Below are 23,734 nucleotides of genomic sequence, written 5' to 3' on the forward strand. Positions count from 1 at the left end.
AGAGACAGAATTGTGGCAAGGTACAGATCTGGCCAAGGTTACAAAAAGATTTCTGCTGCACTTAAGGTTCCTAAGAGCACAGTGGCCTCCATAATCCTCAAATGGAAGACGTTTGGGACGACCAGAACCCTTCCTAGAGCTGGCCATCCGGCCAAACTGAGCTATCAGGGGAGAAGAGCCTTGGTGAGAGAGGTAAAGAAGAACCCAAAGATCACTGTGGCTGAGCTCCAGAGATGCAGTCAGGAGATGGGAGAAAGTTGTAGAAAGTCAACCATCACTGCAGCCCTCCACCAGTCGGGCCTTTATGGCAGAGTGGCCCGACGGAAGCCTCTCCTCAGTGTAAGACACATGAAAGCCCGCATGGAATTTGCTAAAAAAACACCTGAAGGACTCCAAGATGGTGAGAAATAAGATTCTCTGGTCTGATGAGACCAAAATAGAACTTTTTGGCCTTAATTCTAAGCGGTATGTGTGGAGAAAACCAGGCACTGCTCATCCCCTGTCCAATACAGTTCCAACAGTGAAGCATGGTGGTGGTGGCAGCATCGTGCTGTGGGGGTGTTTTTCAGCTGCAGGGACAGGACGACTGGACCGGTTGCAATCGAGGGAAAGATGAATGTGGCCAAGTACAGGGATATCCTGGACAAAAACCTTCTCCAGAGTGCTCTGGACCTCAGACTGGGCCGAAGGTTTACCTTCCAACAAGACAATGACCCTAAGCACACAGCTAAAATAACAAAGGAGTGGCTTCACAACAACTCTGTGACTGTTCTTGAATGGCCCAGCCAGAGCCCTGACTTAAACCCAATTGAGCATCTCTGGAGAGACCTAAAAATGGCTGTCCACCAACGTTTACCATCCAACCTGACAGAACTGGAGAGGATCTGCAAGGAGGAATGGCAGAGGATCCCCAAATCCAGGTGTGAAAGACTTGTTGCATCTTTCCCAAAAAGACTCCTGGCTGTATTAGATCAAAAGGGGGCTTCTACTAAATACTGAGCAAAGGGTCTGAATACTTAGGACCATGTGATATTTCAGTTTTTCTTTTTTAATAAATCTGCAACAATGTCAACAATTCTGTGTTTTTCTGTCAGTATGGGGTGCTATGTGTACATTCATGAGGAAGAAGAATGAACTTAAATGATTTTAGCAAATGGCTGCAATATAACAAAGAGTGAAAAATTTAAGGGGGTCTGAATACTTTCCGTACCCACTGTATTACTTTTATTGCTGTCAAAAGGAATGCATACATCTCTTGGGACAGCAATAGGCAGTAACAGGGGTTTGTTTATGGAGAAATCTGGGGTCTATTAGACCCCAGATGTCTCCTACATAGTAGTTGAGGTTGAATAAAGACAACAGTCCATCCAGTTCAACCTGTGCAGGTGTGTGTGTCAGTGATGTGATCATTTCTCATGACCCTGAATGTTATGATCTGTGAGATCCTCTGTCCTTAAAAGCAAGATCGGTGTGATCAGATACTTTCCAAATTAAAAAACGGTGCTGTTTACATCCGGGGTAACTGGAAGTGACGACAATACTCACTGCTTCTGGTTTGCTATACCATAGAGCTCATAGGGGACCTTCCAGTACTCAAGGAGCTCTTTGGTAAGCCAGCATCATTCCAGGCCTGCCAGTGGGATGGTAGAGCCTTTAGAGGCATCAGCAGGTGGCAGGAGGGGGCTAATTAGCTGCTAAGATGGTTATTACATAAAAGCCGGTTGCCTTCTGAAAAAAACAATACCAGGATGATGCCTTTAGCTGAACCACTTGAAGTCATATAACGTACATGTACGTGATTTGGGGGCAAATGGAGTTTTGTGGCCAGTAGAATCTCTACTGCAGCCGCTGCTTCCCCCAGCAGTACCTGCATAACCAGCATTACCCGCCAGCAGTGCCAGCAGTACCCACCTGCATTACCCACCAGCAGTAACCACCAGCATTACCCATCAGCATTACCCACCAGCATTACCAGCCAGCAGTACCCGCCAGAAGTACCTGACAGACGTACCTGCCAGCAGTAACCACTAGCATTACCGACCAGTACTACCCGCCAGCAGTAAGCGCCAGCAGTAACCACCAGCAGTAACCACCAGCAGTACCCGCCAGCAGTAACCACCAGCAGTACCCGCCAGCAGTAACCACCAGCAGTACCCACCAGCAGTAACCACCAGCAGTAACCACCAGCATTACCCACCAGCAGTAACCGCCAGCAGTAACCCCACCAGCAGTAACCGCCAGCAGTAACCGCACCAGCAGTAACCGCCAGCAGTAACCGCACCAGAAGTCTGCAAAATAAGTACAAAAGGTCTGTGCATTAGCGTGTGTAAATTGTTGCAATATGTTTTTTAATAACTAATTGTGTTTTGTCATAATATGTCATGTCCTTGTTCATACATTTATAAATAAGGACATGACATTTTCTAACTGCCTAAGTCATATGTGCTAAGAGTGCAACTATCCCCCAGCACATAACTGTAAATATCCCAGCATGTGCAATGTTTCTGACTCCTACCACCATGACCACTTCAATCACTGAAGTGGTCATGGTGGTTAGAGTGTTCCTTTAATATCTCTCAGAAGAAGTAAACCTCTATGTATTGATTTAATTGAATTTGATCATCCTGTAGTTGTGTTAAATTAGTGTATGGGGGCACGGCGGCGCAGGAAGGGTGCATCGGCGCGCGCGGGGGGGGGGGGGGGGGTTCGGCATCGTGGAGTGCCACCTCCCTGAAATGAGTTTGCCACCTCTCTGAAATGAGTTTTTGCAGGTTGGGATGCCTGCCTTTACCACAAAACTGCCTATGCAGATAAGGAACATCTGTAGAAAAAAACAAACTGTGTAGCTCTGACTAAAAATGAATAATACCCTAGGTATAGGTGTAGGCCACTTACATACCTTATGAAGCCTGACTGGAATACTCCCCGGACATTGCTAAGTGAGGCCTAATTGTCACTGCCCATATCCACCATTACAGGAGTGAGCTCTCATAAGGTGAGCTCAGAGCTACTGCATCAGGGGAGAGAGAAAGAGTATATGAGGGGGTTTAAATAAGAGAAAGAGCTCATTCCTGTGATGGTTGAGGTGAACAGTGACGACTAGGCCTCACTTAGCAACATCCTGGGAGTATTCCAGTCAGGCTTCATAAGGTATGTAATTGTCCTACACCTATAGCAAGGGTATTATTCATCTTTAGCCAGAGCTGCACAGTTTATCTTAATCTACAAACATCCCTTACCTGCATAGGCAGGTTTTTTTGTAAATGTGAACTATCCTTTCAAAGAATAATTCCATGCATGGTATATTTTTCCATAGTTACATTGATCCATTGTATATACCAGGGGTCTTCAAACTATGGCCCTCCAGTAGTTCAGGAACTACAATTCCCAGTATGCCTAGTCATGTCTGTGAATATCAGAGTTTTACAATGCCTCATGGGATGTGTAGTTCCACAACAGCTAGAGGGCCGTAGTTTGAGGATCCATTGTATACTATATACCATACCTGGCTGATGCCCCTGGAAGCTGGAAAACACTGGTGAAGGAAACACCGCTACTCCAGCTATCTCAACTCACTTCCGGGTCCCGTGCTGTGCAGCCGGCTCTGATGCATTGTGAACACAGGAGGTCATCCACTTAGCATGGGCACCATTAAGAGAGCCCCTTGCATTATCTCAATGAATGCACAGCGTTCTCTGATTGGACGTGATGAAGGGGTGGGGAGGTGATGTCCGCTCTCCAATATAAGCCGCGGCGAACTGAGCCGGAAGTTCACCCTCTCCCCGCAGGCTTCTGGAACACATCACAGGTCCCAGAAGACTATAGGACCATTCATAAGGCGCAGCAGGACTCGCGCATGCAAAGTAGGAAACCGTTTGTGAAGCCGCAAGGCTTCCTATTTCCCTTACTTCAGAAGCCAACGCCTGCACCCAAAGCCGAAATGAAGAATCGCCTCAGATGAGGACAGCGCTGGATCCCTGGACAGGTAAGTGTCCTTATACTAAGAGTGAAAAAAAAAGAAAAAAAAAAGCATAGACCTGCTCGAGGTCTTCATCCATGTTGGGTTTTTGGGTTTTGTAACACAATTCTGTTTGCGGACGTTACCAACACAAGGAGTCTGTAACCAAAGGAAAGAAGAATGTGCCATTGTGGGAAGCGGGCAAAGCAGCAGACACCCTAACCCAGTGCTAATCCTCTAACCATCTGGCACAAGGTGCCACCAAGCTTAGCACCACTTAGTACATCTGACCATCTGTCTTATTCCTTGATTTAGGAGGGCAGAACCTTGGCTTCAACATTCTACAAGGTGGTACCATTTTAAAGTAGGACTCCGGGCAAATTAAATTTCAATTAACAGATTTATGTACTCATTAAAATAAAGACCTTGTTTAAATGAAATGGATTTGCTGCTCTGAGAATATTAATATCACTTACATATGCACATAAGAGGGGTTCATTGCAATATTTTAACGCAATTTTGTGTTCTGTCCTATGAGTATAGATATATAATAAACATTATATCTGATTTTCTAAAAATTATTTTTGAGATTGTGCCAGTTTTCTCATTGGAGGGATTCTTTTGTGTAGTAAACACAAATATTGTTGAGCGGACCACTCTTTAACCCTCAAAACCTTCAAAATGCAAACACAACGCACCACAAATTCCTGCACTGCACACGATTGCAGGACAATTGTGATGCGGCCATGTTCCGTTCAGTACCGCCTGCCAAATGCAACACGCTGTTTCATTTTTTCTACAACTGCAAAGCTAAACATCACGGACGCGGCATGGGTTCCGCTCTGAGCAGCTGTATTTCTGTGTTTAGGTGGTTGATCGGGGAAGGTAGAACCATGGCTCAACCGCCTGCTTTTGCAGCCCTCTATGTGAACGAACCCTTAAAATGACACCACTGTATTCCTTAACCACTTGCTGACCGCCCCACGCAGATTTACTGTGGCAGGGCGGCTCGGCTGCGCATAGATCTACATGATTATGTGCAAGCGGTCTCAGCGGCGTGCGCCCGCCGCTGGAGCCGTGCTCCTGCTGTGATTAGACACAGTGGGAGCCAGACCGTGGAAGGAGCGGGCACGATTGCCGCCGGCCTCCCACGATCTTCGGGGAAACTGACAGGAGAGCCGCTTGCCTATGTAAACAAGGCAGGCGGCTCTCCTGTCAGACAGGCAGTGAGATCGTGTGTCTCAGCTAAGCTGAAACACACCGATCTCTGTGCCTTTCACAGAGCCCCCTCCAGTTAGTAAGCACAATTAGGCTCACACTTAACCCAGTGATCACCCCCAGTATTAACCCCTTCCCTGTCAGTGTCATTTATACAGTAATAGTGCGTAATATTTAGCACTGATCACTGTATTGGTGTCACTGGTCCCCAAAAAGTGTCACTGTGTGTCAGATTTGTCTGCCGCAATGTCGCAGCCCCGCTACAAATTGCTGATCTCTGCCATTACTAATAAAAACAACAAAAAAAATTAAAAAGTCCAAAAATCTATCCCATAGTTTGTAAACACTATAACTTTTGCGCAAAAACCAATTAATATATACGCTTTTTGCGATTTTTTTTTTACCAAAAATATGTAGCAGAATACAAATTGACCTAAACTGATAAATATATATATATATTTCTAAATTTTTTCATTGGGAATGTTTTATAGCAGAAAGTAAAAAAATATGTTTATTTCCAAATTGTCGCTCTTTTTTTGCCTATAGTGCAAAATTTAAATACCGCAGAGGTGATCAAATACCACCAAAAGAAAGCTCTATTTGTAGGAAAAAAAGGACATCAATTGTATTAGGGTACAACACCGCACGACCGCACAATTGTTAGTTAAAATAACGCAGTGCCAAATCGCAAAAAATAGCCTGGTCATTAAGAAGGTAAAACCTTCCAGAGCTGAAGTGGTTAAAGAGTGCCTGTCACCAGATTATTCTTTTCAACAAAAATCTGCCCATAAGAATATATATATGCCTTTAACTCTTTTACACATCTTATTTCCCTGTAAAAGCCTCCCTTGTGTAGACATTCAAAAGCCCTGAGACCAGAGCTGGGTGCCACCATCTTGGATGTGATTTCAGCAGCCCTGGCAGACTTAGAGCTGTCACTTAAAGCGGAACTAAACTCTCCTATCCTTTTCAGCCAATGAAGCTGCCATCTCAGCTTCTGTTTGATCGTCAACTGCCATGGTGCTGCACATGTGACCAGTTATGACACCAGACATTTGATGGTTTAGTTGAGAGCACAACCAATGTCACAGTTAGCAATCCCAGCATGGTGGGAATGTAACTGTTTTTTTTTTAACTGGTAAATCGATGGGTTTAGTTCCGCTTCAAAGTGGAATTAAAACCTACTATCTTTTTCAGCCATGGAAGCTGTCATCTTAGCCTCTGTTTGATCTGCAACTGCCATTGTGCATCATAGTCTTCGCCTTCACTCCTTCTCCAACAGCTACGTAAAAAGTTATGTAGGGAGGTGAAGTGAGGAACCGAGGAGCTGGGTCGGCAAAGTGAGTATTAGATACTTCCTGTAGAGGTGAGGGCAAGAAGAGAGGGGGAACATTACAAGTGAATAAAAAAACGGAAGGTAAACATATTTGACGCTTTTGTGCTATTAACTGCACTTTTATGTCCGTAACAGGATCTCTTTAACCACTTGCCCTCTGGCAATTGCACAATCATGCAACGCTGTAACCAAACTAAATTGATCTATTTTTTCCACACAAATACAGCTTTCTTATGCTGGTTTTTGATCACCTCTGTTTTTTTTTATTATATAACAAAAAAAAATAAAAAGACCTACAATTTTGAAAAAAAAAAATATATATATATATTTTTTACTTTCTACTATAAAACATATCCTTTAAAAATTTTTAAAAAATCCATTCTCTTAATACATTTTGGCCAAAATGTATTCTGCTACATGTTTTTGGTAAAAAAAAAATCCCAATAGGTGTATATTGATTGGTTTGCGTGAAAGTCATAGCGTCTACAAATTATGGTATATGTACTAGAAAAAGTTTTTTATACTAGTAATGGCGGCCATCAGTGACTTATAACAGGACTGCGATAGTGCAGCTGCCAATCTGACACTAAATGACACTTTGTTAGAACTAACTAGTTGCCACTGGTATCACCAGTGCCATTATTACAGTGCTCAATGCTAATATTATACACGGTCACTGTACTAATGACACTGGGCTGGAAAGGGTTAACATCTAGTGCAATGAAGGGGTTAAACATGTGCCATACAAGTGTTTATGTGTGTACTGTGTGCTACTTTTACTGGGGATCTAATGGTTGCAGGGAATGAAATACCAACTAGATCCCCTGCCACTGGACATAGCTCTGTGCTGTTTACACTCACAGAGCTGTGTCCTGTGAGACTCAGCCGATCGCCGGGTGCTGGTGTTCAGTTACTGGCCAGGACTCTGATCAGCACGTGTTGTGACGAATCACATAACAGCCGGGTGGGCTGGCACGGTTGTGCACCCTACCTGGAAATACAGAATCGTGTATATTTATATACGTGATTCTGCACAGAGCTGCCACCCTGTAGCAATAAAGAAACATGGGCCAGTATTTCAGAGGTTAAAGACACATAGTCGCCTGACCAATACAGGGCTAAGTGAAAAGGTCTGTTCAAAGGGCATCCCCTGTCCCCTTATACTCACCTTAAAGCGGTTGTATCCTCACCGAAAAAAACAAACTGAAAAAAAAAAACCCTGCAGGACAAAGGCATAATGAGATACATAAAGCCATTATGAAATACGTACCTTAAAACGAAGCCCCAACATGGTCGCCCGGACACCGCTGAGGGAGCTGTCATGTTCCCTTGGCGTCTCCTCCAGGTTCCGTGGCTCCGGAGCTGTGAGTGGCCGGAGCCACGATGACGTCACTCCCGCGCATGCGCGTGGGAGTCACTTTTCGGCAAGGAGTCGGCAAAGAGCTCTGAAGATCCGCCGAACCTTTAGAGCGCATGCGCCGCTGGTGTCAGCGGCAGCATGCAGAGCGAATATCTCCTTAACCTTGCAGGTTTGGGAGATATTAATTTTCCCTACAGGTAAGCCTTATTATAGGCTTACCTGTAGGTAAAAGGTAAAAAAGCGACGACACTTCCACTTTAATCTTACCATACAGAGATCAAATTTCAGCCAGTTTCTATTTAACCAAACAAAATTTGCTTAGTGGGTGGCCCAGTTGGCTGCCTCACTTCCAGCATTCTTCGACTGAAAAATCAAAGGAGCCAGGTGTAAAACTGTTGACCAAGCAGATGCAAACGCTGTTCAAGCATTTGACAGCTGATGAGGCCAGGTGTCCAAATACAATATCCGCAGTGGGAGATTCATCCATCCTTGCTGTGTAGTGTGGATGGAGGAATCTTACACAGTTACATAGTAGTTAAGGTTGAATAAAGACAATAGTCCATCCAGTTCAGCCTGTGTAGGTGTACATGTGTCAGCGCCGATAATCATTTCCCATATCCCTGTATATTGTGTTCTTTAGGGTGCACGTCCAAGAGTCTTTTAAAAATATCAATACTTCCCGCTGACACCACCAATTGTGGAAGAGAGTTCCACATTCTTATCGCCCTGACAATGAAAAAAAACCCCTACACAGCTTGAGGTAAAACGGCTTCCCCTCCAATCTCATTGTGTGGCCACGTGTCCTCTTACACTCCCTGAGATCTGGTAGATGTGTAAATCTCAGAACTGAATGCACAGAGATACATTTCCTTAAGAAGGTAAAACAACTGTCTTCTATGCACAGTATTTCATCTGTCTACTCAGCTTTTTGCCTGACATTCAGCTTAAATCATATTGGCCCCAATATTGGCATTTTCACTCAATAGGCAGTACCATACCTTACTGGCTTCATCTTCAAAAACAGACTGGTGGACGTTGCAGGCGAAGAGTGAGTTGGGAAGATCGTTGAAGTCTGTGATGCCCTGAAAATCTTCTTCAGTAAAGTACCTGGACAGGTCCATGCTTCTATGTATGGGGCAGAGTACCAGAAGGTCCCCGCCCCCGACCACACAGGTAAAATAACTTGCATCCCTCATCCCGGTTAAGTACAGGTCTTCCCTCATCCTATATAAAGAAGAAAATAGAAGTGACCTATCACAAAATGCAACGGAAAGATACAGAAGATGGCAGACAAATATAGTAAGGGATGGCAAAAACTGGAAGTTCCCCTTTTCTTCTGCAATCTGTAGATTAACTTTCTCATGCATGGTTCCCTGTGCTGAGACATCATTAATAATTCATTTAATTCAATTAATTAAATAATTCCAAGTATGGCAAATTTACATGTTAAAGCCATGGCCAAAAGTTTTGAGAATGACACAAATATTAATTTTCACAAAGTTTGCTGCTCCAGTGTTTTTAGATCTTTTTTGCCAGATGTTACTATGGTATACTGAAGTATAATTACAAGCACTTACTAAGTGCCAAAGGCTTTTACTGACAATTAACCAGTTCTGGCCGCCTGCCGCATATATATACTGCGGCAGGGCGGCCCAGCTGGGCAAAATCACGTACATGTACGTGATTTTGTGCATGAGATTTCCGCGGCACGCACTTTTGCCTCTTGGCAATGTGCTCCATAGTGCTGGGAAAGGCGTTGTACGTTACCAAACTGTTCTTGGATGGTTGGGAGAAGTTGCTCTAGGAGGATGTTTTTGTACCATTCTTTATTCATGGCTGCGTACTAAGAGCTCATTCACATTGAGGCGACACGACTTCGGGGGGCGACCTGTGAAGTCGCGTGCACCGCTGTGCACCGCGACTTCGGCGCGACTTGCAGAGACTTCACATAATGGATGTCTATGCAAGTCGCTCCGAGGTCGCTCCAAAGTAGTACAGGACCCTTTTCCTAAGTCGGAGCGACTTGTGTCGCTCCTATTAGAACGGGTCCTTTACTACTCAATGGACCGCGACATACCGCGACTTGTCAGGCTGACAAGTCGCTTGACAAGTTGCGCTAATGTGAATGGGCTCTTCGGCAAAATTCTGAATGAGCCCACTCTCTTGGCTGAGAAGCAACCCCACACATGAATCGTCTCAAGATGCTTTACTGTTGTATGAAACAGGACTGATGGTAGCGCTCCCCTTTTCTACTCCGGACAAGGTTTTTTTTCTGGGTGCCCCAAACAATCGGAAAGGGGATTCATCAGAGAAAATGACTTTACCCCAGTCCTCAGCAGTCCAATCCCTGTACCTTTTGCAGAATATCAGTCTGTCTCTGATGTTTTTCCTGGAGAGAAGTGGCTTCCTTGCTGCCCTTCTTGACACCTGGCCATCCTCCAAAAGTCTTCTCCTCACTGTGCATGCAGATGCACTCACACCTGCCTGCTGCTATTCCTAAAAAAGCTCTGCACTGGTGATGCCCCAATCCCACAGCTCAATCCACTGTAGGAGATGACCCTGGCGCTTGCTGGACTTTCCTGGGTGCTCTGAAGCCTTTTTCACAAACGCAGTGGAAATGTTTTTTATGGGATTTAGTTCATTTTTATGGCAAAGAGGGAATTTTTTGCAATTCATCTTATCACTCCTCATAACATGCTGGAGTATATGAAAATTGCCATCATAAAAAATGAGGCAGCAGAATTTGTGAAAATGTATATTTGTGTCATTCTCAAAACTTTTGGCCACGGCTGTACATTGGTCCAGTAGGCTCCGATACTCCAGTGATCCGCTACTCCACTTGCTTCCAGGTCCCATGCTGAGCATCTGCCCTGTTGCATTGTGAATATAGGAGGTCAACTGCTTGGCACAGGCACCATTTAGAGAACACTTTGCAATTTCTCAGTAAATGCAAAGAATTCTCTGATTGGACAAGGTGGAGAGTCAAGGAAGTGATTTCACCATCTCCATCTCATCCATTCACTGAGTAAATGCAAAGTGTTTTCTAACTGACGCACTGTGTTCAGTGAGCAGTCACTCGGCATGGGATCTGGAAGCTAGCGGCAATCACTGGAGTAGCAGTGCTTACTACAGAGTTTTCCAGCTCCACGGGGATCCAAACTTAAAGCGGAGTTCCACCCAAAAGTGGAACTTCCGCTTTAGGGAGTCCTGACCCCCCGACATGCCACATTTGGCATGTCATTTTTTGGGGGGGGGAGCGGGTACCTAGTTTTGACAGGTACCCGCTCCCACTTCCGCTCGGAGCGCCGCGGCGCCCTGAGCGGAAGTTCTCCTCTCCCCCTCCCTCCCTGCAATCTTCTGGGACACGTCAGAGGTCCCAGAAGATTGCCGGCCAATCACGGCGCGCAGCGCGACTCGCGCATGCGCAGTGGGTACCCGGCTGTGAAGCCGCAAACTGTAACAGCCGGGTGCCCACAGCAGTGATGCCGGCGCCGAGGGAGAGGATCGAGGCTTCCGGCGGCCGCATCGCTGGACCGTTGGACAGGTGAGTAAATGGCTGGAACTCCGCTTTAAATTGGTCCTAGCTGGTTACCTAGAATGCATACATATGAGCACTTCTAGTTCTGAGACTGCACTGTCAAGCTCAGGGAGGCAGCGTGTTTTGCAATCATATGATCTCCATGAAAGCCAATCATGGTGGTCACATGAGAGTAGGCAGGCTGAAGCTACCACTGAGAATTGGAGGGTGTAATAACTTAATAGGTTTTAAAACACTGATAAAAAAACAGTTTAACTTAAAATAGCCATGTATGCATTCATAAAAAAACATTTCTTAACATTATTGTCTATTTAAAATATATATACAAAGTATATTCCTTGCGCCACTTTTGTAGATTTAAAATAACAATGGGTATTTTTGTAAAAAAGCCTAAAAACAATAAATAGCAGCTGCTGTACAAATAAGGTATATAGAATGTCTCTGGCCTTATAATTAGACCAAATACAGCGCTTGCTCAAACCAGTGACTACCAATATCTATATATTATTACTATGGTAAGTATAATACCAGTATAAATATTGCAAATTGATAAAACAGTGGAGCCTGCTCTGAGGACGTCACCGGAAGCGACGAAACGCGTCAGCTTGGACCGCACAGCGTCATTGCGTCACATCGAGGTGAAGCGCAAGCCGGAAGTAGCCTGTCTCTCTGCGAGGAGGACGAGCAGCCCGTACCGCTAGACCACCAGTGATGCGATAATACCTTTTAAACTATTACACCCGATTTATGGGCAATAAAGTATTTCTTTAAACCGTATTACACAATTTGGAGCCTCTTTTCTCTCCCATATACCATCATTGATACCCAGGAATACAGCGGAACCATCTGAAATTGTGGGATCGCTCCAAGGGGAATACCTATTAAGCCCAGGGGGCTTTTCAAGTGTGAATGGTTCTAATGCCATATGGTATATAGAACCCACTCAATCTGGTAAGTGATCCAGCCTATTTATTCACAAAGGGATTGATGTCACAGCATATTATGCTAAAGCACGTGCACTTTTGAATTGAAGATCCATATATTTTTGCCATCAAGGACATTCACCATGTTTTGAGCACTGAAGTCACCTTTATATATTTTTCTGGGACTATATATATATATATATTTTTTTTTCGTTGATTATTCACGGATAATTTCTTAGTATTTTACACTACTTCACTTACACTTGATTTTTTTATACAATTTTATATATATTCACAGGTTTTAGCCACCAATAATCTGCACATGATTTATCAGATAACATTTTTTTGATCACATGTTTAATCAATTTGCAATATTTATACTGGTATTATACTTACCATAGTAATAATATATAGATATTGGTAGTCACTGGTTTGAGCAAGCGCTGTATTTGGTCTAATTATAAGGCCAGAGACATTCTATTATTGTCCATTTGTCAGTGAAAAACACAAGTAGCGGATGTACTGAAACATTGAACCAAAAAAAACATTATGTGTCCTTTTTACAGATCCCCCCTTAGCCTATCCTGACAATCTTTTTTACCCCCTTGCCTTGTGAAGCCAGCAATAATTACCTTATATAAGTCCCCAATCCATATTTCAGTGTGTGGGGGACCACTATTCCAATAATGCCATGGTTCCCCAAAACCACCATCCCCGGCCATCCCCCTGTGATTGTGTTACTTCTCCTCTCTCCTGAAAGGACTCGTTGAAAGCCAGTCAAGTCCACGTCGAGCACCCAAAAAAGATCCCAAGCAAGAAGTAAGCAAAAGAAGAAAAGGCCTGGGCCTTATGTGCCACGTGACTATTGCTTATCTGAGTAAAAATAGACATATAGATAGGGATTTATTTTAATACAGCTGTCCGAGGGGGTGAACAGCAGGAAAGGGTGAGGGGTGACATTTATCCTAAAAAAAGAAGACCTAAAAAAAAAATATAAAATATTTGATATTTAAATATATATTTAATTATTTAAAAAGGATGTTTAACTCTATAAAATGAAATGATATTATACAGTATTTAAATATAATTAATATTCATAATTTTTTTTAAAAAACTTGGGAGCAGGAAGCATTTTTATTGTAAAAGAGCCATACAGGCTTATCAGAATTACACATTTTTTTGGGTAGGTGAGAACGCTCACAATTATGTACTTCAGCTGCGTATTTAGCGGTTTGCCTACATACACTTTAATTTCATTCCACCTACGCTTTACCTTTCCCTAATGACTTTGTTTCTTTTCATACCTTTAAATAAATAAAAATGATTGAAAGAAAAAAAAAACATTAAATGTATAATACTTTATATAAAGCTTTCTATAATGCACAGCGGAAATCAAACTAAAGCTTCCTACGGACTTTATCAATCTCGGTACTGAACAATCACTGTGATAAAAGATGTAAGCACAAACACGCCTGATCACTTTGGATGAATGTACGCACCCGTGCCTACGGGAATAGCTGTGGGAAGCATATTGCAAACACCCCCTTCAACTCTAAGCAGTTGGCAGGAAAGATTCCAGCCCAGCCAGAGTTGGATCACCCATAAGGCAACCTAGGCAGAAGCCTAGGGCCCAGTGGATGTCCAAGGGGCCAAACATTCCTATTTTGCTCCTGCAGTAAACCTGGGGGTAGCACAGATGGTTAAAGCGGTGAAACTGCCTGTTACTTCACAAGGGATGATTTAGGCAGTTGGTGTTTGATGGGGCAAGCTATGCAAGTACCGACAATACAGGTGCCATAGCTTCTCTCTTCCCATTGCAATCCTTATCAATCATTGCATGGGTGCCCAAAGCTGCTATCTTTCCTAGGACCCTGTTCTGCTCTAAAGTATACGTGCATTTCAAAGCAGAGTGCACTTTTTTGCCCCTTTGACTTGACCTAACTTAACTTACCCAAATCACCCATCCAGTAACGGGGGAACAAGACCATCCAGCACCCAGGGCAAAGATGCCAAACTGTACCCCCCCCCCTTCCCTTAGGGTTAGGGTAAGGGCACCCACATCCCTGTAATAAACTATTGCGCCCAGGGCAGCCTCCCTCCTGCCCACCCCTTGTCCTGGCCCTGTACCCATCTAAGCCTGAGGTTTGCCTTGCACCTGTAGATTTTCAATCGAATGAAAAAGTATAAAAATCGCTTGTCCACCTATTAGATGCTGCCTTAATGCAGTCTACTAATGTGACACTTACCCCTGAAGGAGTCCCAGTTCCTTAGGTCCCCTATTCCCAGTGTTAACAACTCCCTAGGCAGCACTACACTCTGATACACCAAGGCTGAAGGGAGAATAGTTATTGTTGCAATACAGTAAAACAATAACCAAAGTAATGGAAAAACTTGCAAATGAACGTGTAACTCTGAAAATAACAGCAGACCAATATATTTGCTTCTAAGCCTTTTACTAAGGGGGTCCTAACTAAAAGTGATGCAAGAATTGGAGATTCATAGTCTCTGTCCATGAAAGAAGGAGGGGTGGTGGCGCTGCCTATAAAAGGAAAACTCAATATAAGGCGCAGCAAATAAATGCTAGTAATAAATCCTCAGTGTGCAAAGATATAAATTATAAAGTGACAAGTGCATATAGGTGATGTTAAACCATGTGATACAATGTGGTAAATATCAAACGTAAATAGCAGCAGACAGTATTAGGTATTATTAAATAGCAGCAAACAATTTTAAATATTATTAGTGCAAATCTTAAGGTGCTTATCAGAAAAGGTGCTCTGGTGCATGTAAAAATGCCCAACTATACCATACAGTATGGTATAGGGGTGAAATAAAGTGCCAACAACAAATTGCAATAAATATGCACACCAAAAAAGTCCAATATAAACTAAATGTCTCTGTGTCACATGCAGTGACCAAATACAGGTGTAGGATTCCGGATCAATATAAGTGACAACACTCTGATGATGGTTATAGGGAGTGACCTTGTGGTGGGCGGTGAGGTGCTGGGTGATCCTTCTGGTAGAAAAACACACTTACCAGAAACACCCACCCCACACAGGGGTATATAACGGGTGTATGAAATGTATCCAGCGGGCTGCTGATGACGTATCTACTACGAAACGTGTACAGCGTGTCGCGTCACTTCCGGCTTTCACCATTTGAGATCGAGGCACAGCGCTCCATATTCATTATTACATGCCTGTTTGATTCTCCTAATATGTGAGTACCTCTCTACATTTTTGCTTGAATAAATATCCATACGGTATTACACTATGTCCCTTGTCTATGATTATTCCCTGGCATATAACCTCGAGTGATACCGGTGGGCACCTCGGACCTTATCTGCTGCTAGGAGCCTATTAGGACCCACCAACACCTTAAGGGATATCTTAAACTAGGACCGCCCAGGTTTCCTGTAGGACGCCCTTATCTAGGAATAGGTGGAGATACCGAGAGCTTTGGGTCGCTGGATACATTTCATACACCCGTTATATACCCCTGTGTAGGGTGGGTGTTTCTGGTAAGTGTGTTTTTCTACCAGAAGGATCACCCAGCACCTCACCGCCCACCACGGGGTCACTCCCTATAACCATCATCAGAGTGTTGTCACTTATATTGATCCGGAATCCTACACCTGTATTTGGTCACTGCATGTGACACAGAGACATTTAGTTTATATTGGACTTTTTTGGTGTGCATATTTATTGCAATTTGTTGTTGGCACTTTATTTCACCCCTATACCATACTGTATGGTATAGTTGGGGATTTTTACATGCACCAGAGCACGTTTTCTGATAAGCACCTAAGCCCCCGTTCACACTAAGGCGGCCTGTGAGGCGACCTGGTCGCCTCACAGGTCGCCGTAGGTCGCCTTCCATAGGGAAGCTGCGGACCCGTTCTAATAGGAGCGACACAAGTCGCTCCGACTTAGAAAAAGGGTCCGGAGCTTCTTTGGGGCGACCCGGAGGCGACCGCCATAGACTTCAATGTTATGAAGTCCGTGGCGGCCGCTCCAAGGTCGCGGCGCGCTGCTCGCCCTGCGACCTCGGAGGTCGCCACCCAAAGTCGGATCGACCCTATGTGAACGGGGCCTTAAGATTTGCACTAATAATATTTAAAATTGTTTGCTGCTATTTAATAATACCTAATACTGTCTGCTGATATTTACGTTTGATATTTACCACATTGTATCACACGGTTTAACATCACCTATATGCACTTGTCACTTTATAATTTATATCTTTGCACACTGAGGATTTATTACTAGCATTTATTTGCTGCACCTTATATTGAGTTTTCCTTTTATAGGCAGCGCCACCACCCCTCCTTCTTTCATTCATAGTTATAGTTATAGTTATAGTCCTCGGACTATTACCCAGGGAGGCTGCAGCCTATAATCTACATATCACGCTCATACTTATGTGATACACCTTTTTCTATTTGCACATATACACATATATTTTACACATATCCTCCCTTCCATTTTTTCAACCGGATAGACCATTAGCGCGGAGTTTTATATCTTTCATAGTCTCTGTCCAACCCCTTTCCCACTGGCCAGTTTATTGGTGTATGTTGGGGCCCAAATCCAGCGATGGAGTGCTTGAACCTGAGTTCAACAAAACTGGGTTTAGCTGCACAAATGTTGTCCCAAACAGGTGATACTCTTTCCTTAAATAGTGGGCAGAAGGTTCTGGCCACCAGCCTCTCACTACCACATGAGCTGATGACTTGCCTCTTCCAGCTCTTCATCAGGGCTCAGTTGCCACATGACTCGGTGATTACATCCTCCCCATAAACCTGGTGGTGGCAGCGACCAAGCCTCTCTGCAGTACCAGGTACAAGTTCTTTGAAGACTAAATATCCTACATGGGCTTGCTCTTCCCAGCAAAAATAGCTGGCTATTTTTTATGTGTTTTCCAGTTTTTCCTTGTTGCCATTTCAAAAAGGTGTGATGCTTACAGAATTTAAAAGCTAAAACTGAAATTTACAAACAAAAGTTAATGAATCAAAGTGGTGACTCTACCCCTTCCCAGCCTTTGTACAGCTCCATATCAGAAAAACAGATCTACAGACTCTGCCACAACTTTCTTTAGAATACCTAGAGTTCTTTGAGCATACTTTCTGATGTGTGCACACTGTATTAAATATTAGTTTGCAAAACAAGGGCTTGATGATTTACTGTACACAATACAAATATAGTGAAGAGAAAATAGATACAGTAATAGTATCTCACAAAAATGAGTACACCCCTCACATTTTTGTAAATATTTTATTATATCTTTCATGTATTAACACTGAAGAAATGACACTTTGCTACAATGTAAAGTAGTGAGTGTACAGCTTGTATAACAGTGTAAATTGGCTGTCCCCTCAAAATAACCCAACGCACAGCCATTAATGTCTAAACCGCTGGCAACAAAAGTGAGTGCAACCCTAAGTGAAAATGTCCAAATTGGGCCCAATTTTCCCTGCGGTCCTGTGACTCATTAGTGTTACAAGGTCCCAGGTGTGAATGGGGAGCAGGTGCGTTAAATTTGGTGTTATCGCTCTCACTCTCTTATACTGGTCACTGGAAGTTCAACATGTCACCTCATGGCAAAGAACTGTCTGAGAATCTGAAAAAAAGAATTGTTGCTCTACATAAAGATGGCCTAGGCTATAAGAAGATTGCCAAGACCCTGAACTGAGCTGTAGCACGGTGGCCAAGACCATACAGCAGTTTAACAGGACAGGTTCCACTCAGAACAGGCCTCGCCATGGTCGACCAAAGAAGTTGAGTGCACGTGCTCGGCGTCATATCCAGAGGTTGTCTTTGGGAAATAGACGTATAAGTGCTGCCAGCATTGCTGCAGAGGTTAAAGGGGTGGGGGGGTCAGCCTGTCAGTGCTCAGACCATATGCCACACACCGCATCAAATTGGTCTGCATGGCTGTTGTCCCAGAAGATGATGCACAAGAAAGCCCGCAAACAGTTTGCTGAAGACAAGCAGACTAAGGACATGGATTACTGGAACCATGTCCTGTGGTCTGATGAGACCAAGATAAACTTATTTGGTTCAGATAGTGTCAAGCATGTGGCAGTAACCAGGTGAGGAGTACAAAGACAAGTGTGTCTGGCCTACAGTCAAGCATGGTGGTGGGAGTGTCATGGTCTGGGGCTGCATGAGTGCTGCCGGCACTGGGGAGCTACAGTTCATTGAGGGAACCATGAATGCCAACATGTACTGTGACATACTGAAGCAGAGCTCACCTCTCCCTTCGAAGACTGGGTCGCTGGGAAGTATTTCAACATGATAACGACCCCAAACACACCTTCAAGACGACCACTGACTTTCTAAAGAAGCTGAGGGTAAAGGTGATGGACTGGCCAAGCATGTCTCCAGACCTAAACCCTATTGAGCATCTGTGGGGCATCCTCAAATGGAAGGTGGAGGAGCTCTGTGATGTCATCATGGAGGAGTGGAAGAGGTTCACCTGTGAAGTTCTGGTGAACTCCATGCCCAAGAGGGTTAAGGCAGTGCTGGAAAATAATGGTGGCCACACAAAATATTGACACTTTGGGCCCAATTTGAACATTTTCACTTAGGGGTGTACTCATTTTTGTTGCCAGCGGTTTAAACATTATCGGCTGTGTGTTGAGTTATTTTGAGAGGACAGCAAATTTACACTGTTATACAAGCTGTACACTTACTACTTTACATTGTAGCAAAGTGTCATTTCTTCAGTGTTGTCACATGAAAAGATATAATAAAATATTTACAAAAATGTGAGGGGTGTACTCACTTTTGTGAGATACTGTATACAACAACAGATAAAAAAACAAATGTAAATACAATTGACCCAAAAGTATCAAAGCAAAACTCCAGGAGGATATAACAGCAAATAATAAAGCTCTGAAAATAATATTGCATATTTAAATGTATTCAGTCTTAAAGCGGTAGTATCCCGCTTTTTTACACTTTTACCTACAGGTAAGCCTATAATAAGGCTTACCTGTAGGTACAAATAATATCTCCTAAACCGGCATGGTTTAGGAGATATTTACAGTGCATGCAGCCGCTCGTGCGAGCGGCGAATGCGTTTTGAAGGTCCGGGGGGACCTTCAATCTATTTGCCGGGAGCTTGCCGGAAAATCACTCCCGCGCGCATGCGTCATCGTGGCTCCGGCCAATCATCGCGCCGGAGCCGTCTTTTCCAGCCAATCACCTCGCCGGAGCCGGCGAACCCGGAAGAGACGGCGAGGGATCATGGCAGCGCCCGCAGCGATGTCCGGGGGTCCGTGTCGGGGCTTCGTTCTAAGGTAAGTAATACATAATGAGCTAGTATGCGATGCATACTAGCTCATTATGCCTTTGTCTTGCAGGTTTTTTTTTTTTATCTGTGGGTTTACAACCGCTTTAATGCACAAAGTGTTCGTTTCTGGATTCGACTCCTGTAGATCCTTTACAGTGGAAAATAGACTTGAAGAGGGAGAAGCAGCACAGATAGCCAATCAGTTGTGTCTCACTGGTCAAGTGCTAACAAGAGACTTGCTGATAGAATGAGAGATGTGACTGACAGAATCTGCTGCTTCTCTTTTCATTGTCCAATTAAAGGCTGGGGGAGACCTGTAAGTTTTACTTAAAGCGGAGTTCCACCCAAAAGTGGAACTTCCGCTTTAGGTGGTCCTAACCCCCTGACATGCCACATTTGGCATGTAATTTTTTTTGGGGGGAGCGGGTACCTAGTTTTGACAGGTACCCGCTCCCACTTCCGCTCGGAGCGCCGCGGCGCCCTGAGCGGAAGTTCTCCTCTTCTCCTCCCTCCCTGCAATCTTCTGGGACATGTCAAAGGTCCCAGAAGATTGCTGGCCAATCACGGCGTGTAGCGCAATTAGCGCATGCGCAGTGCGTACCCGGCTGTGAAGCCGCAAACTGTCACAGCCGGGTGCCCACAGCAGTGATGCCGGTGCCGAGGGAGAGGATCGAGGCTTCGGGCGGCCGCATCGCTGGACCGTTGGACAGGTGAGTGAAATGGCTGGAACTCCGCTTTAAAGTGGTTGTTAAGTCAGTGAGCACAATTACTGGCAGCCCCTCTATTATAAGAAGATATACTACACAGTGTATGTTTTTTTTTTTTTTGTTTTTTTGTTAAGCTCTGCAGCTAAATACCTTATTTCACATTGCTGCTGTCTGGTCATGTGACCTCCCACGGCTCTCCTTCCCCGATCTAAGGACTACAGCGGGAGGGGCTGAGATTCCCCTCTGACGTCAGCCGGTGGTCACATGACTGCACATTGGCATTGAGAAATAAGGTATTTATCTGCAGAATTTAAAAAAAAATCCATACACTGTGTAGTATATCTTGTTATAACAGAGGGGCTGGCAGTATTTGTGATCACAAATGTTATTGTCACATGGAAAAGCGGCAGGAGGGGAGGGGTGGGTTTGGAGATCGGCTCACACACTAGGAACTGACAGGAAGGGAGGGAGGGAGAGAGGGGAGAGACTCTAAACACAGTGGGATGATGGAGGTAGGTAAACTGACCATGGTATCATGGATCAGCAGCCATGATTACCCTGATCAGCGCACCTAGGGGACACAGGAACAGGCAGGATCAACCAGGTATTTTACAGCATACAGCATAGAAAGGGACAAATGACACCGCACAAGCACGCGGCATGCGGTTTGTGTTGTATTGAACTGCATTAAAAGGGTAGTAAGAGCCGGTTCCCACTGGGGCGACTTGTCAGGCGACTTGGTCGCCTGACAAGTCACCGTGGGTCGCCTGCCATAGATTAGCACAGGACCCGTTCTAATAGGAGCGACACAAGTCGCTCCGACTTAGAAAAAGGGTCCTGTACTACTTTGGGGCGACCTGGAGCGACCTGCATTGACTTCAATGATATGAAGTCCGTGCATGTCGCTCCGAGGTCGCGGTGCGCGCTATGCACCGCGACTTCACAGGTCGCCCCGGCAAGTCGGGTCGCCTGTATGTGAAACGGCTCTAAAGGAAATGTTTTTTTTTAGAAAAATAACATAACATGTATATACTTACCCAATGCTGTATTTTGGCCTAGGCCAACAAGGCCCAGGCCTAGGGCGGCACTTTGTGGGGGGGCGGCAAAAAAGCCGCCCCCCGCATGAAAAAAAAAACCCCGATCCGTCCTCTGAGTCTGCTCCCGTGTCTGCCTAATGCCGCCCGCAGCCACCTCCCACACACACAGTCCGGAGCGGCTCATGGCACTTATCGGCATCTTTTCAGCAGCAGTGGACCGGCCATGATAAACAACAATGTGATTCATTGCAGTCGCAGAGTGTGCAGTGGCACCGCCCCGCCTAAGTGCAGCTGTGAGTCCGTGCAGCCAATCATATTATTCATGGAAGGGGGGTGGGATCAGGAGATTAATGGCAGGTTATGATCCTTCTCCCCTTCCCTCCTTGCTGCTCGGGGTATTCGCTCCTCCTTAGGGGTTACCCTGGCGCTTCCGCCCCTCCTTCCCTGGCTCCAAGAATGGAGCTCGCTCCCAGGTATTCCTGGCTCCTCCCCTGGCACCTCAGCTCCACCCCTTCCTCACTGGCCCGACTCCCGAGTATGGAACTTACCCTCAGCTAATTCTGGCTCCTCCCCCGGCTCACCATGGCGCCTTGCTCCACCCTTTTCTCCTCGGTGCGGTGCGATATGAAGCTCACCCCCAGGTTTTTGTGGCTCCTCCCCTGGCACCTCGGCTCCGCCCCTCCCTCCTCGACCTGCCTCCCGAGTATGGCACTTGCACCCGGGTACGTCTGGCTCCTCCCCCAGGCTTGCCCTGCCCCTTCTGGCTCGAGTATGGTGTTCCTGAGAGCACATCTGACCCTGTGTCCCCATCCATCTCCTAGCCCTCCTCCTCTCCAGGGAAGGATGCTGGGGATGTGAGGACTGAGGACCAATCAAGTTCTGCTAGGATCTTCCCTTCCTCTCCAGTACCCAGGATCGTACTCCCCTGGGGTGCAGCACTGAGGATGAAGAAGAACCAGGAGCTGCTTCAGGCTGTCAAGGCTGAGGAGGACCTGGGCATCATAGTGGAGAAGCTGCTGCAGTGACCCAAGGCAGGTAAAGCCAGTGAGCAGTGGCGGCCAGTGTGTTGGGGGCACAGGGGTGCCGCCCCCCTATCCATGCGTCCGGCCCCCTAATCTACATGAGGGGCGCCGGACGCATGGAGTTCAATGGGGCTTTTTTTTTTTTTTTAAATCACCTGATTAGAGCCAGAGGCTCTAATAGGCTTCAGCAAAGGGTGGACCCAAGGTGCAGTGCAGTGCGCCCCGAGCCCACCCATTGTGTGACAATAGAAAATGAAAATTCGCTATTGTCACACGGATCCTCCTCCTGGCCAATCAGGAAGCGGGTCCGAGACCCGCTTCCTGATTGGCCAAAAGGCAAACCCCATGCCATTTGCCGAGGAGAAGGCGGGAGGACTAAGGACTCGAGGAGACGCGGGGACTGAATAGAGGCCACTGCTACAGGTAAGTGCACTGGTCTGGGGGGGGGGGGGCTTGGCACGCTGGTCTCTGCATTGAAAGGGGGGTATGCTGGTCTCTGCATTGAAAGGGGGGTACGCTGGTCTCTGCATTCAAAGGCGGCACAATGATCCCTGCATTGAAGGGGGCACGCAGGTCTCTGCATTGAAAGGGAACACACTGGTCTTTGCATTGAAGGGGGCACGCTGGTCACTGCATTGAAGGGGGCACGCTGGTCACTGCATTGAAGGGGGCACACTGGTCTCTGCATTGAAGGGAGCCCGGTGGTCACTGTTTTGAAGGGGGCACTCTGGTCACTGCATTGAAGGGGGCACACTGGTCACTGCATTGAAGGGAGCCCGGTGGTCACTGTTTTGAAGGGGGCATGCTGGTCACTGTGCATTGAAAGTGGGCATGCTGGCACACTATACCTTGATTACTGAAGGCCCCTTTCACACTTTTGTCACCTCAAAGTCACGCAATTTTTTACAGCTTTTTTGCCGCAAAGCAATGCCTATTACATTTTTCTGTTTGCGCCCCCCCCCCCAAAAAATTTTGAGCACCAGCCGCCACTGCCAGTGAGCACACCCACCCAACTACATCTCTACCTACAGACATACCTACCTACTCTGATGATGATGATGGTTTTAAATGGGATCAGTCATTAGATCAGATTATACTGGGCAGGGAGGGGGGGTGATCAGGACAGGCTCGGGCAGGGGTGCCCCGGGGTCCCCATTCCCACTGGAGTCCCAGAGCCCAGTTTCTGGCACTTGGCTCCACTAATTCACCTTTCACTGCAGGGGAGAATTTTTATTTTTTTACTAGTAATGGCGACGATCTGCGATTTTTAACGGGACTGCGACATTGCGGCGCACAGATCAAACCCCTAGCTGACATTTTTTACACTTTTGGGGGG

General features: G+C 45.6%; 1 protein-coding gene across 1 annotated transcript in view; it reads right to left on the reverse strand.

Annotated features, from left to right (window-relative positions):
• The window catches only part of RCAN2 (regulator of calcineurin 2), a 255,499-nt gene that overhangs the window by 183,461 nt on the left and 48,304 nt on the right, over positions 1-23,734 (reverse strand). The window contains exon 2 of the mRNA XM_082249910.1: positions 8,871-9,096. Coding sequence (XP_082106036.1) covers positions 8,871-9,095 — 225 coding nt within the window. The 5' untranslated portion in view covers position 9,096. The remainder of the gene's footprint in view (positions 1-8,870; positions 9,097-23,734) is intronic.

The sequence above is a fragment of the Pelophylax lessonae genome (genome assembly GCF_965119305.1).
Source record: "Pelophylax lessonae genome assembly, chromosome: 3".
NCBI classification, from domain to species: Eukaryota; Metazoa; Chordata; class Amphibia; order Anura; family Ranidae; genus Pelophylax; species Pelophylax lessonae.